General features: G+C 70.9%; 2 protein-coding genes across 2 annotated transcripts; one reads left to right on the top strand and one right to left on the bottom strand.

Moving 5' to 3' along the window:
- LOC137149166 (solute carrier family 12 member 3-like) lies at nt 1-7,748 on the top strand. Its single transcript, XM_067542530.1, has 26 exons — nt 1-111; nt 253-369; nt 613-688; nt 798-893; nt 1,540-1,679; nt 1,774-1,884; nt 2,101-2,212; nt 2,296-2,426; nt 2,526-2,610; nt 2,741-2,901; nt 3,172-3,279; nt 3,509-3,632; nt 3,727-3,828; nt 4,127-4,282; nt 4,400-4,499; nt 4,902-5,013; nt 5,102-5,230; nt 5,341-5,447; nt 5,566-5,648; nt 5,810-5,878; nt 6,051-6,155; nt 6,287-6,398; nt 6,524-6,622; nt 6,910-7,045; nt 7,338-7,405; nt 7,607-7,748. Exons 1-26 carry the CDS (start codon nt 16-18, stop codon nt 7,746-7,748), a joined length of 2,877 nt encoding a protein of 958 aa, XP_067398631.1. The 5' UTR covers nt 1-15.
- A 267-nt stretch (nt 7,749-8,015) lies between these two features.
- OSGEP (O-sialoglycoprotein endopeptidase) lies at nt 8,016-12,124 on the bottom strand. Its single transcript, XM_067542531.1, has 11 exons — nt 11,968-12,124; nt 11,593-11,712; nt 11,078-11,253; nt 10,901-10,996; nt 9,597-9,646; nt 9,309-9,387; nt 9,164-9,229; nt 8,910-9,000; nt 8,514-8,589; nt 8,201-8,299; nt 8,016-8,124 (listed from the first exon to the last, which is right to left on the bottom strand). The coding sequence occupies exons 1-11, from the start codon at nt 12,092-12,094 to the stop codon at nt 8,085-8,087; spliced, it is 1,020 nt and encodes a 339-aa protein (XP_067398632.1). The 5' UTR covers nt 12,095-12,124; the 3' UTR covers nt 8,016-8,084.
- Nucleotides 12,125-12,187: the final 63 nt, after the last annotated feature.

Raw genomic sequence — 12,187 nt, 5'->3', positions numbered from 1 at the left:
GACTACGCCACCACCATGGACGCCGGCCCCCGCTACGAGTTCTACGCCCGCTCGGCCCCCCCCGGGCGGGCCCGCAAGAGTCGCCCCTCGCTGGAGGTGCTGCGCAGCATGGTGAGTGCGGGGGGGGGGTGGGGGGGCTGGGTCCAGGGAGCAGGGGGGCTGGGGGCGGGTGGCTGCAGGGAGTGGGGGCTGGGGGGGTGGCTGAAGGGGGGTCAGTGGGGGCGCTCTAACCCTGGTGCCCCCCCCGTGCAGGAGGACGGGCTGGATTTCCCCGGTGAGCCGGTGGCGAAGGACGGGGACGAGGGGGAAACTGAGGCAGGAGGCTCTGAGGTGGAGCCGGTTCGGTTCGGCTGGGTGACCGGCGTGATGGTAAACTGAGGCCTTGCGGGAGGGGAGGGGAGGGGAGTGCGGGCCAGGGGTTAGAGCCCGGACGCCTGGGTTCTCTCCCTGGCCGTGGCAGGGCAGTGAGGGGTAGTGGGTAGAGCAGGGGGGCTGGAGCCCGGACGCCTGGGTTCCCTGGTCTCACCCGGCTCTGGGAGGGCAGTGGGTAGAGCAGGGGGCTGGCGCCCGGACGCCTGGGTTCCCTGGTCTCACCGGCTCCCGTCCCCCCAGATCCGGTGCATGCTGAACATCTGGGGCGTGATCCTCTACCTGCGGCTGCCCTGGATCACGGCGCAGGCCGGGATAGGTAAGGGGGGGCCGTGGCGGGGCTGCTGGGGGGCAGGCGGGAGCCCAGCGCTGGGGGGGGGGGGGGGGGGGCCCCAGGGGCCCAGCCCCCATTCTCCATCTGCCCCCAGGGCTGACCTGGCTGATCATCCTGATGTCGGCCGTGGTGACGACCATCACCGGCCTCTCCATCTCCGCCATCTCCACCAACGGCAAGGTCAAGGCAGGTCAGAGCCGGGCCCCGCGGGGGGGGCGAGAACCGGGTCTGTGGGGGGGCGAGAACCGGGACCGCGGGGGGCGGGGGGCGACCGGGACCGCGGGGGGGGGGCAAGAACCAGGGACAGTTGGGGGGAGAGAACCGGGACCGCGGGGGGGCGAGAACCGTGGACAGCAGGGGGGGCCCCTGGCCCATGGCTCGCACCCAGAGCCCAGGACACGGGGCCCCTCGGCAGCCGGAGAGACAGACACACACAACTGCGGTGCTACACAATGACACCCAGCAGCAGACACGCAGCGCGAGGGGGACTCGCAGGGCGTACCCGGCCCCACGCAGCACCCCCTGGCGCACACAGAACACACAACACACACAAAAATCACAGCTAGGCACCCGCAGACGCAGGATAAACCACACGCACAGCCAGCTACACACACAACACACAGACGCGCACACAGACACACCCACGCACAGCCAGCTACACACAGGCACACACACACACTCCCCCCCCCCCATGGCGCACACACACACACAACACACACAAAAATCACAGCTAGGCACCTGCAGATGCAGGATAAACCACACGCCCAGACACACGGCGCACACACAACACACACACACACCCCCGGCTGACCCGCCCGTCCGTCCCGGGGGCGCAGGGGGCACCTACTTCCTGATCTCCCGCAGCCTGGGCCCCGAGCTGGGCGGCTCCATCGGGCTCCTCTTCTCCTTCGCCAACGCCGTGGCCGTGGCCATGCACGTGGTGGGCTTCGCCGAGACCGTGCGCGACCTTCTGCTGGTAGGTGGGGCCGGGCCCCCCCCCCCACACCCCCTGCACCCCGCTCCGCCGCCCCGGCCCCCCGCCAACCCCTCTGCCCCTCCCTGCCCCCCAGGAGTTCGACGCCGTGATGACGGACCCGGTGAACGACATCCGGATCGTGGGCGTCATCACGGTCACGGTGCTGCTGGGCATCGCGCTGGCCGGCATGGAGTGGGAAGCCAAGGTACGGGGGGGAGGGGGCCTGGCCAGGACTCCTGGGTCCCATCCTCGGCTCTGGAGGGCAGTGGGGGCTAGTGGTTAGAGGTGGCATGTGGGGCTGGGGGCCAGGGCTCCTGGGTTCCACCCCCGGCTCTGGGGAGGACCTAGGGGGTCAGAGCAGGGCAGAGGCTGGCGGCCTGGACTCCTGGGTTCTCAGCCCTTCTCCCCGCCCCCCCGGCAGGCCCAGGTCGTCTTCTTCTTCGTGATCATGGTCTCCTTCATCAACTACTTCGTGGGCACCCTCATCCCGGCCACGGAGGAGAAGATGTCCAAGGGCTACTTCAGCTACCGAGGTAGGGCCGGCGGAACTCCCCGCCACTGGGGGCCGCCCGGGGCCGCGCAGCCCCCGCTGAGCCTGCCCTCTCCCTCCCTGCAGGGGACATCTTCCTGGAGAACGTGGGGCCGGCGTGGCGGGGCGAGGCGGGCTCTTTCTTCGGCATGTTCTCCATCTTCTTCCCCTCGGCCACCGGCATCCTGGCTGGCGCCAACATCTCCGGAGACCTCAAGGTGGGGCTCCCGGCCCCCCATTCCCGCCAGGGCCGGCCAGCCCGGGCCCCCTGGGACTTATGGGCCCCACTAACCGACCCCCACTGCCCTCCTCTGCAGGACCCGGCGGTGGCTATCCCCAAGGGCACCCTGCTGGCCATCTTCTGGACCACGCTCTCCTACCTGGCCATCTCGGCCACCATAGGTAAGGGGGCGGGGCAGGGGGGCAGGCTCCTGTGGGGGACAGCGGGGGGAGGGCCGGATCTCCAGGGGCATGGCCGGGAGGGGTGCGCTGGGTCCCCGGGGATGGTCACGCCTTTGCCCCCTGCCCCCAGGGTCGTGCGTGGTGCGGGACGCCTCCGGGAGCCTGAACGACACGCTGGGCGCCCCCAACGCCACGGAGGCCTGCCTGGGCCTGGCCTGCAGCCAGGGCTGGAACTTCACCGAGTGCGCCCAGGCCGGCACCTGCGAGTACGGGCTGGCCAACAACTACCAGGTGCGGGGCGGGGCCAGCACCCAGGGGGCGGGGCCAGCAGCGGATGGGCGGGGCCAGCAGTGGGACGAGCCAGCACAGCGGGGGCTGGGATGGGGGCGGAGCCAGCAGTGAAGGGGGAGGAGCCATCAGTGGGTGGGCGGGGCCAGAAGTGGGTGGGTGGGGCCAGCAGTGAAGGGGGAGGAGCCATCAGTGGGTGGGCGGGAGCTGTGGTAGGTGGGCGGGGCTAGCAGTGTGTGGGGGCGGGCTCACGGAGGCTCCCTCTCCCCGCAGACCATGAGCATGGTGTCCGGCTTCAGCCCGCTCATCACGGCCGGGATCTTCGCCGCCACCCTCTCGTCCGCCCTGGCCTGCCTGGTCTCGGCCCCCAAAGTCTTCCAGGTGCGTCGGGGAGAGATTGGGGGGGGTCGGGGGGGCCCAGCCTCCCAGCTACGGCCCCCGTGACCACAGCCCCCCAGTGCCAGCCCAACACAGCCCTTCCGTCTGCGACCCCCAGATCCCAGCCCAGCTGGTGCACCCCACACCCTGAGCATGGCCCCCACCCGCCAGCCCCCCACGCTGAGCACGGCCCCCCCCTGCCGGCCCCCGCTCACCCCGCTCTGCCCCGCAGTGCCTGTGCCAGGACAAGCTGTACCCTGTCATCGGCTTCTTCGCCAAGGGCTACGGCCGGAACAACGAGCCGCTGCGGGGCTACATGCTGACCTTCGTCCTGGCCATCGCCTTCATCCTCATCGGTGAGTGGGGCTGCGCCGCCCCCCCCGGGGGATGGGCTGGGCCGGGCTGGGCCAGGGCCCCCCTGTGCTCACCCCTCTCCCCTTGCACCCGCAGCCGAACTCAACACCATCGCCCCCATCATCTCCAACTTCTTCCTCTGCTCCTACGCCCTCATCAACTTCAGCTGCTTCCACGCCACCATCACCAACTCGCCAGGTGTGGCGGGGCGCGGGGCTGGGCCGTGGGTCGAAAGGGCCGCGCCTGCCGGCCTGGGGCAGGGCCGTGGGGAGCTTGGTGTGGCAAGGGTTGTTTGGGGGTGGTGGAGCCGGTCCGGGCAGGGTTGGATGTGCTGAGCCGGGGGCACGGGGCCAGGCCGAGGTCCAGGTGCCGGGTGGGATGAGGCGGTCGGGCCGGGCCGGGTGCTCAGGGCCAGCGCGGCCGTGGGGGGACCCTGGCTCCCGTGGGGGGACCCTGGCTCCGGCGGGGGGCCCGACCGTCCCTGTCTCCCCCCCAGGCTGGCGCCCCTCCTTCCGCTACTTCAGCAAGTGGAGCGCCCTCTTCGGGGCCGTGGTCTCCGTGGTCATCATGTTCCTGCTCACCTGGTGGGCCGCCCTCATCGTGGTGGGCATCATCCTGCTCAGCCTGGCCTACGTCAGCTACAAGAAGCCGGGTACGGGGGCCGCCGGGCGGGGGGCACCCGGGTGGGGGAGGGGGGGGGCGCCCTGCACCGGGGGCCGACCCGGCCTTCCTCGGCGCCCCTGCATCCTCTTCCTCCTCCTCCCCACAGACGTCAACTGGGGCTCGTCCGTGCAGGCCGGGACCTACAGCCTGGCGCTGTCCTACTCCGTCAGCCTGGCCCACGTGGAGGAGCACGTCAAGAACTTCCGGTGGGGCCGGGGGCCCGGACGCCTGGGTTCTGCACCGGCTGGGGGGGGGAGGGCAGTAGGGGCTAGTGGGTAGAGCAGGGGGGCCGGGAGCCAGGACTCCTGGGTTTTCTCCCCAGCTCTGGGAGGGGAGGGGAGTGGGGGCTAGTGGTTAGAGGTGGCGGGAGGGGCTGGCCAGGACGCCTGGGTTCCATCCCCAGCTCTGGGGGGGGCAGTGGGGTCTAGTGGTTAGGGCTGGTGGGGCTGGGAGCCAGGACTCCTGGGTTCTGGACCGGCTTTGGGAGGGGAGCGCAGTGGGGCTGGGCTCTATCCCCGTTCTGAGGACAATGCGTGGGGCTGGGGGGAGCAGAGTCTCTGTGGGGAGCCCCCCCCCCCGGGCCCGTCCCCAAACCTGCTTGTCTCCAGCCCCCAGTGCCTGGTGCTGACGGGGCCCCCCAGCTTCCGGCCGGCCCTGGTGGATTTCGTCAGCGCCGTCACCAAGGGAGTGAGCCTCATGATCTGCGGGAACGTGGCCGGGGTGAGTATGGGGGAGCTGGGCGGGGAGGGGCCGCGAGGGGGGGAGCCGGGGGGGCCCCTCTAACCCCTCCCTTGGCCCCTCCCCGCAGCCGCAGGACACCCCGGGGCCCAGCGACGTGGAGGAGCACGTGCAGTGGTTGAAGGGGCGCAAGGTGCGGGCCTTCTACACCCTCATCACGGCCCCGGAGCTGCGCAGCGGGGCCCGCGGCCTCATGCAGGTGGGTGTGCATGTGGGTGCGTCTCTGCCGCCCCCTGCTGGAGCAGCCCAGCGCTGCGCTGTGTGTCCTGCCCCCCGTACTGCCCCGGCCTGACGGGCGATTCTCCCCAGGTGTCCGGGCTGGGACGTCTCAAACCCAACACGCTGGTGCTGGGCTACAAGCAGAACTGGCAGACGGACTCGCCCCGCAACCTGGAGAGCTACGTGGCCATCATCCAGTAAGGGGGCAGCAGTGGGGCGCACGCTGCCGGGCGAGGGGGACTCTCGGGAGGCAGGGGGCGGCGAGGGGGGGCTCTTGGGAGGCCGGGGACCCCCTGACCTGCCCTGTGCCCCCAGCGACGCGTTCGACGGCCGGGCCGGGGTGTGCGTGCTGCGGATGAAGGACGGGCTGGATGTCTCGCGGACGGTGCGGGCCCACGGTGAGTGCTGGGGGGCTGGGGGCACGGACCCTGACCCACAGACGTCCCTGGAGAGGGCCGGCTGGCGCCCCCCTCGGGGCGCCCTGCCTGCCCCATTCCACTGAGGGTCGGGGTGGGGGGGGGGTCTGCTCTGCCCAACTGTCTGACCCCCTTCTCCCTAGTGAACCCTGCCTTCGAGGACCCCGAGGCGGCGCTGCAGGGCAAGCTGGGCCGGGAGGCGGGCCCCACAGGTGAGGGGGCAGGGAGGGGGGCAGGGGAGGGGGCAGGACAGGGCTGAGGGGGGCAGGGAAGGGGTGAGGGAATGGGGCAGGGAGAGGACAGCCAGGGGCTGGGCAGGGGGGCGGGGGGCTGTGGGGGGGGGCAGGGTCACCGCCCCACCCCACCTGCCCCATGTGCCCGCAGGTGTGGGGCTGAAGGTGCTGGGGGCGGACGAGCAAACGGAGACCCACTTCCAGGCCCAGCAGAAGAGGCGCTGCGTGGACGTCTACTGGCTCTTCGATGACGGGGGTGCGTCCCCCCCACTCCGCCGGGCCCCCTCTCTTCCCCCCACCAGCCCCCCAGCTCCCCTCCCTTCCCCCCGCCGGCCCCCCAACCCCAGAACCTCCTCCCCTCGCTGACGCTGTCCGTCTGCCCCCCAGGGCTCACCCTGCTGCTCCCCTACCTGCTGAGGCGCCGCAAGCGCTGGAGCCGGTGCCGGGTGCGGGTCTTCGTCAGCGGTGAGCCGGGCAGCGCCGAGCACCAGCGCCAGGAGTAAGTGGGGGACCGGGGGGCGCGAGGGGCAGCTCCCCCCGCGTGTCCCTCCCCGGGGCCCTCCCTCCCCGAGCTGCCTGGGGGCCCCCCCCAGCGCCCACCCCCACGGCTCCCTCTCCCCGCAGGATCCAGCTGCTGCTCCGCAAGTTCCGCCTGGGCTTCAGCGAGGTTCTGGTTCTGGACCCGGACCCGGCCCGCGGCGCCTGGCGGCCGGAGGAGAGCGGGTGAGTGTGGGAGTGGGGGGTCCCAGCCCCCCCGCCGGAGCCGGGGAGAGAACCCAGGAGTCCTGCCCCCCCCCGCCAGAGCCGGGGAGAGAACCCAGGAGTCCTGGCTCTCCACCCCCCCATCCATGCTCCCAAACTGGGGAGAGAACCCCGGAGTCCTGCCCCCCCTGCCCCGCCAGAAAACCCCAGAGTCCTGTCCCCCCATCCTTACTCCGAGCTGGGGACAGGGCGCAGGGGTCCCGCCCCCCCAGCTGCGGAGGGAACCCAGCCCCTGCCTTGCCCCCCAGGATGAAGGCCTTCGAGGACCTGGTGGCCCCGTTCCGGCTCAACGAGGGGCAGCGCGACCCCGAAGCCACAGCAGCTCTGCGCAGCGCGGCCCCCTGGAAGGTGTCGGACGAGGACCTGCGGGTCTACCGCAGAAAGGTGAGCCCCCCCCCGGACGCCTGTGTTCTGGGGCGGGGCGGGGGGGCTGGGAGCCCGGACGCCTGGGTTCTGGGGCGGGGGTGTGCTGGGAGCCCGGCCGCCTGGGTTCTGGGGCGGGGGGTGGGGGGGCTGAGACGCCTGGGTTCTGGGGCCTGGGGGGGGGCTGGGGCGGGGGGTTCTGGGGCGGGGGGGGGGAGGGGGGCTGGGAGCCCGGACGCCTGGGTTCTGGGGCGGGTGGGCACCAGGGGGAGGGGTGCGGCGGGCACACCCCACCCCTCTCGCTCTCCCGCAGTCGGAGCAGCAGGTCCGGCTCCACGAAATCCTGCAGGAGAATTCCCGCAACGCCGCCCTCATCGTCATGTGAGTGCAGCCCCCCAGCACCCCTCCCTGGGGGCCCCCGCCTGCCCCCCCGGGGCACCACGCCCGGCTGGGGGGACAGACCTGGCCAGGCATGGGGGGAGGAGGAGCAGAGGGGACCCCCGGGGCGTGCCCCCGTCCTGCGCTGGGGGGGAGGAGAATCCCGGGGTGCCCCCCACTGATCTGCCCTCCCCCCCCCGCCAGGAGCCTGCCCGTGGTGCGCAAGGGGGCCTGCCCCAGTGCCCTCTACATGGCCTGGCTGGAGACGCTGTCCCGGGACCTGCGCCCGCCCGTCGTCTTCGTCCGCGGCAACCAGCAGGACGCCCTGACCCTCTACTGCCAGTAGGGGGCGCCGCCCGGACGCCTGGGTCCCCGCTGCGCCGCCTGCCTGCTCCGCCCTCCCCGCCAGCACCACGGGGACTCGGACGCCTGGGTCCTGGGCACAGCCTGGGGCGGGCACTGGCGCGCTCCGCCCCCCCCTCGGCGTACAGCCCCTGGCGCGCTGTAAATATTAAATAGTGTTATTTACACTGTGCCTGCCGCCCCCTGAATCGCCCCTCACCTGCCCCCCCAGAACGCCCCCCTGCCCGGTCGCCCCAGAAGGAATCCCAGCTACAAAAGCAAAGGTCTTTATTGAGTGTTTCAGGGCCCCCCCGGCGGGCCGGGCCCCCCCTTCGCATGGTCAGTCGCGCCAGGTCACCTCCACTTCGTCCGTTCGGTACCTGGGGGAGAAGACGGCGTCAGGGGGCTGGGGGGCTGCCCCACGGCGCAGGCCCCCCCCCATATCTCCCCCACTACCTCTGCGTGACCCACGAATCCTCCAGCTGCGTCACCTGGCCCGCGCGGAACATCTCCCAGCCGGCCTGCGCGATCATGGCCCCGTTGTCGATGCAGAACCTGGGGGGGCAGAGAGGAGACCCCCGCGGGTAGCGGGGCCTAGTGCTCGGAGCCAGGACGCCTGGGTTCTTCCCCAGCGCCGGGACAGGGGGGTCGGTGCTCCAAGGCACCCAGCGAGCTCCGGGGGGGGGTGTGAAAGGTCAGCAGGTCGCTGGGGGCGTAGCTGGGCTCCCCCCCCCGGGTCTCTGGCACCCCAGGCGGGGCCTGGCCCTACCTCTCGTCTGTAGTGAACAGCTGGGCTCCCCTCTCGGCGCACATCACCCCCAGCATCTCCTGCAGCCGCAGGTTACCTGGGGGCGGGGGGCAGCGTGAGAACTGGCGGGGGGGGGTGTGTGACATGGGGGGCAGGGTGAGAGCTGGCGGGGGTGGGGGGGGGACGACACAGGAGGGGCAAAGGAAAGGGCTCAAGCCGACACCCCGGTCTCAGGACACAAGTGACACGAGCTGTCGTGGCCTCAGCTGAGCCCGGGCAGCATCCCAGCAAGATGGGGGGGGGGAGGCAGGAGGGATCCTGGAAATCCCTGGCCCTAGGGCAGCAATCCGGGGGGGGGAGGGCGCAGGTGGGGGGCTCAGTCTGGGGGCAGGCAGGGTCCCCGGCCCGGATACGTACAGCCGACGCCGCCCACGACCAGGGCCTCCCGCGAGCCGCAGTGCGCCATGGCCCGCTCTGTGATCTCCACCAGCATTGCGAAGAGCGTCTCCTGGGGGGGCGCAGCTGGGTCAGCACCGCTCGGTCCTGATCCCCCCCCAGCACCCCTCGCTTCTGACCTGTGGCCCCCCTGCCCCTCCTCGGTCCCACCCCACAGCTGCCTTCCCCTCTGCCCCCCAGCTGCCCCCCGACCCGCAGCCCCCCCTGCGGCTGACCTGCAGGGAGAAGCAGAGATCCTCCGGGGTGCAGTCTCCTGACGCCAGCATCCTGTGCGCCACCTCCTGTGGGGCAGACAGGGGTCAGGCCCGGGCTCCCGCTGACAGAGTGGGGCTGGGGAGCCAGGACTCCTGGGTTCCTCACCTCGATGTGGGACAGGATCCCTGAGAAGGACACGTCCATCCCCTTCACCGTGTAGGGCAGCTCCACCAGCCGCCGGCCCCTGGGGGACGGAGGAGACTTTGTGAGACCCCTGCCGGAGCCGGGACAGAACCCAGGAGTCCGGGCTGCCAGCCCCACCCCCATTTGACCCCCCCGGACCCCACTCCCCTGCTGGAGCTGGGACAGAACCCAGGAGTCCGGGCTGCCAGCCCCACCCCCGTTCGACCCCCCCCCGGACCCCACTCCCCTGCCGGAGCCGGGACCACTCACTTCTTGGCCATTTGTTCGATGTTATAGCCGGGGCTGGGGTCATTGGAGATCTGGGAGGAAGGGACATAAAGGGGGGTGAGGTTGGATGTCGGGGTCCCAGAGGGCCCCATCCCACCCTCCCACGGCGATGACGGCCCCCCCCCGCTGGGTGCTGGGACAAGTCTCTCTGCTTCGTTCTGGGGGGGCGACCAGCTCCTTTCATACCCAAGCCCCCCTGCAGCGAGCTCCCGGCCGGGATTCAGGGGGAACGGGTCCCGCCGTCTCTGAGCTCCGGGGGGGGGGACACGGAGCGTTGATTTGCCACCACGTTTCACCGGCGCCTGCCTCCAGCCCCGCCGAATCCGGCCCAAAACGCCGCGGGGGAAATTTCAACCCTCAGCACGGTTTTGGGCCCGGAAGTTCACGGCTTTTAGACGGTGGGGACGTTATTTTGTTTTAAAAGCTGAAAAACGAGCACTGAAAATCCTCGATGAACGTTCGAATTCCTGCGAGGGCTCCCGCTGAAGTGAGCACGAAGGGATTTGATTCGCTTTCTGCTCCCCTTCGCCGGAGATGTCGGACTGGAAAGGGATCGTCACGCTCAGACTTCGGTATTGCATTGCCCCACTTCTGCCCGGGAGGTGGATTTAGTAAAGGCAAGAAAAATCAGTGCCCAAAATCTTCCCCTTCAGCTGCTCTGGCCACAGAGGAAATCAAAGCATTGGACAAGAAATCCCGGGAGAGGATTTGGAAACGGAGACGGCACGTTTGGGAGAGGGCTGGATTTCAAGTCGTATTTGCCAAGAGAGAAAGCAAGTTTTGTGCTAAAAAGGTTCAGATTTCGTCCAGTAAAAGCGTATCAACCAGAGCTGGTTTGGCGGCTTTTTAAAGAAAAAAAATTCTGTTGAAAAAAGCAAGGAAATTCCACTCCAAAAACTTAGGTTGGGTTTTGAACAGGACAGGGTCTTTTTCGACGTGCGTGTGTGTAAAACCAGCCCCGATCTGGAGTTCCTGCCGCTCTGGAGCAGAATAACAGCTTCACGCTGAAAGACGCCAGAACCGGGGAGTCGTTTGAGGGGTCACGGCTGGAGGCGGCAGCGCGGAGGGAGCGGAGGGACGGGGACGCTTTCTCTTAGGGCCGCCGCCTTGGTTTTTTAGAAAGGCGGGAAATGAAATCCCAAAAACTCAGGTTAACACTGAACGGCCACGATCGAACCGCAGAGAAACTCGGGGTGACTCGCTCAAGGGGAGCAGGCCTCTCCCGCTCTAACCACTAGCCTGCGCTGCCCTCCTGCAGCCAGGGCTAGGCTCCGGGCCCCGCTCACCTTCAGCACCCGGGCAAAGCGGTCCAGGCAGTTGCCCACGGCGATGTCGATGGTCTCCCCGAAGATGCGGTAGCGGCGCTGGGAGTAGGCGATGACCTGCGGGAGGAGCGGGGTTCAGGGATTAGCGGCGAGGCCCCGGGGGACCCGGGGGGGGTGGGCGCCGGGTGTCGGCCCTACCTGGGTGTTGCCCCCGCTGACGTACAGCACGGTGGGGTTCTGGGCGCCCGTGACCAGCCGGCCCATCTCGATGTGGCCCACGCAGTGATTGACGCCCAGCAGGGGCTTGTTCCACAGCTGGGCCAGCGTCCGGGCCACCACGGCCACCGTCACCAGCGGGGCGCCCATGCCGGGCCCTGCGGGGAGAGCGCGGGGTGAGCGCGGGGTCCCGGGGCCCCCCACGTCCACCCCCACCCCTCCCCGGTGTAAGCCATGCCCCCAGCCCCTGCAGGGACAGGCCCCGCCCCCGGTCCCCCACTCACCCTGGGGGCAGGCCCCGGCCGTCACTGGTAGAGGCCCCGCCCCCGGCTCCACCCCCACCTGTACAGGCCACGCCCCCTTGGTGTAAGCCACGCCCCCACTCACCCAGCTTGCAGGTCCCACCCCCGCCCACCCTTGGTGTAGCCCACACCCCCACTCACCCGGCGTGCAAGCCCCGCCCCCTTGGTGCAAGCCCCGCCCCTGGCCCCGCTCACCCTTGGTGTAGGCCACGCAGTCCACCTGGCCCGGCTCCAGCCCCGCCTCGCGCAGCGCCTGGCGCACCAGCCCCAGCAGGCAGCCCCGGTGGTGCCGCGCCGTCTGGCCGGGCAGGAAGCCTGCGGGGGGGAGGGGGCGTCGGGGGGTGTCACAGCGCCGGGCCGGGCCCCGAGGGGGGAAAGTCCGGGGGGGCCAGGACCGCGGCAGGGGGGCCTCAGGGCAGGAGCGACCCAGCTGTGGGGTCCCGGGTCGGGGGGGTCAGATGGGGGGTCTCGGGTCAGGGGAGGTCGGGGGGGGTCGGGGGGGGGTCCCGGGTCGGGGGGGTCGGGGGAGGTCAGAGGGAGGGTCAGAGGGGGGGGGGGTCCCGCACTCACCCTGGCCCGGCGGCGGCACGAAGGTGCGGCGGGGGTTGCTCAGCACCCGCCCGTCCCGCACCAGCCCCGCCCCCACCTTGTTGGCGCTGCCCTCCAGCCCCAGCACCGCCACCGGCCCCGCCGCCATGGCCCCGCTCCCTGCTCCGGCCCGGCGCGCCGCGGGCACCTCGGGGGGCGGGGCCGGGGCCGGCAGGGTCCTTCCGCGCCGCCGCGCACGGGA

The sequence above is a fragment of the Emydura macquarii genome, unplaced genomic scaffold, assembly GCF_026122565.2.
Source record: "Emydura macquarii macquarii isolate MOO-44397 ecotype Brisbane River unplaced genomic scaffold, CSIRO-AGI_Emac_v2 contig_713, whole genome shotgun sequence".
NCBI classification, from domain to species: Eukaryota; Metazoa; Chordata; order Testudines; family Chelidae; genus Emydura; species Emydura macquarii.
Note: the sequence above shows the minus strand (reverse complement) of the source record. Positions and strands in the feature narration are given on the sequence as shown.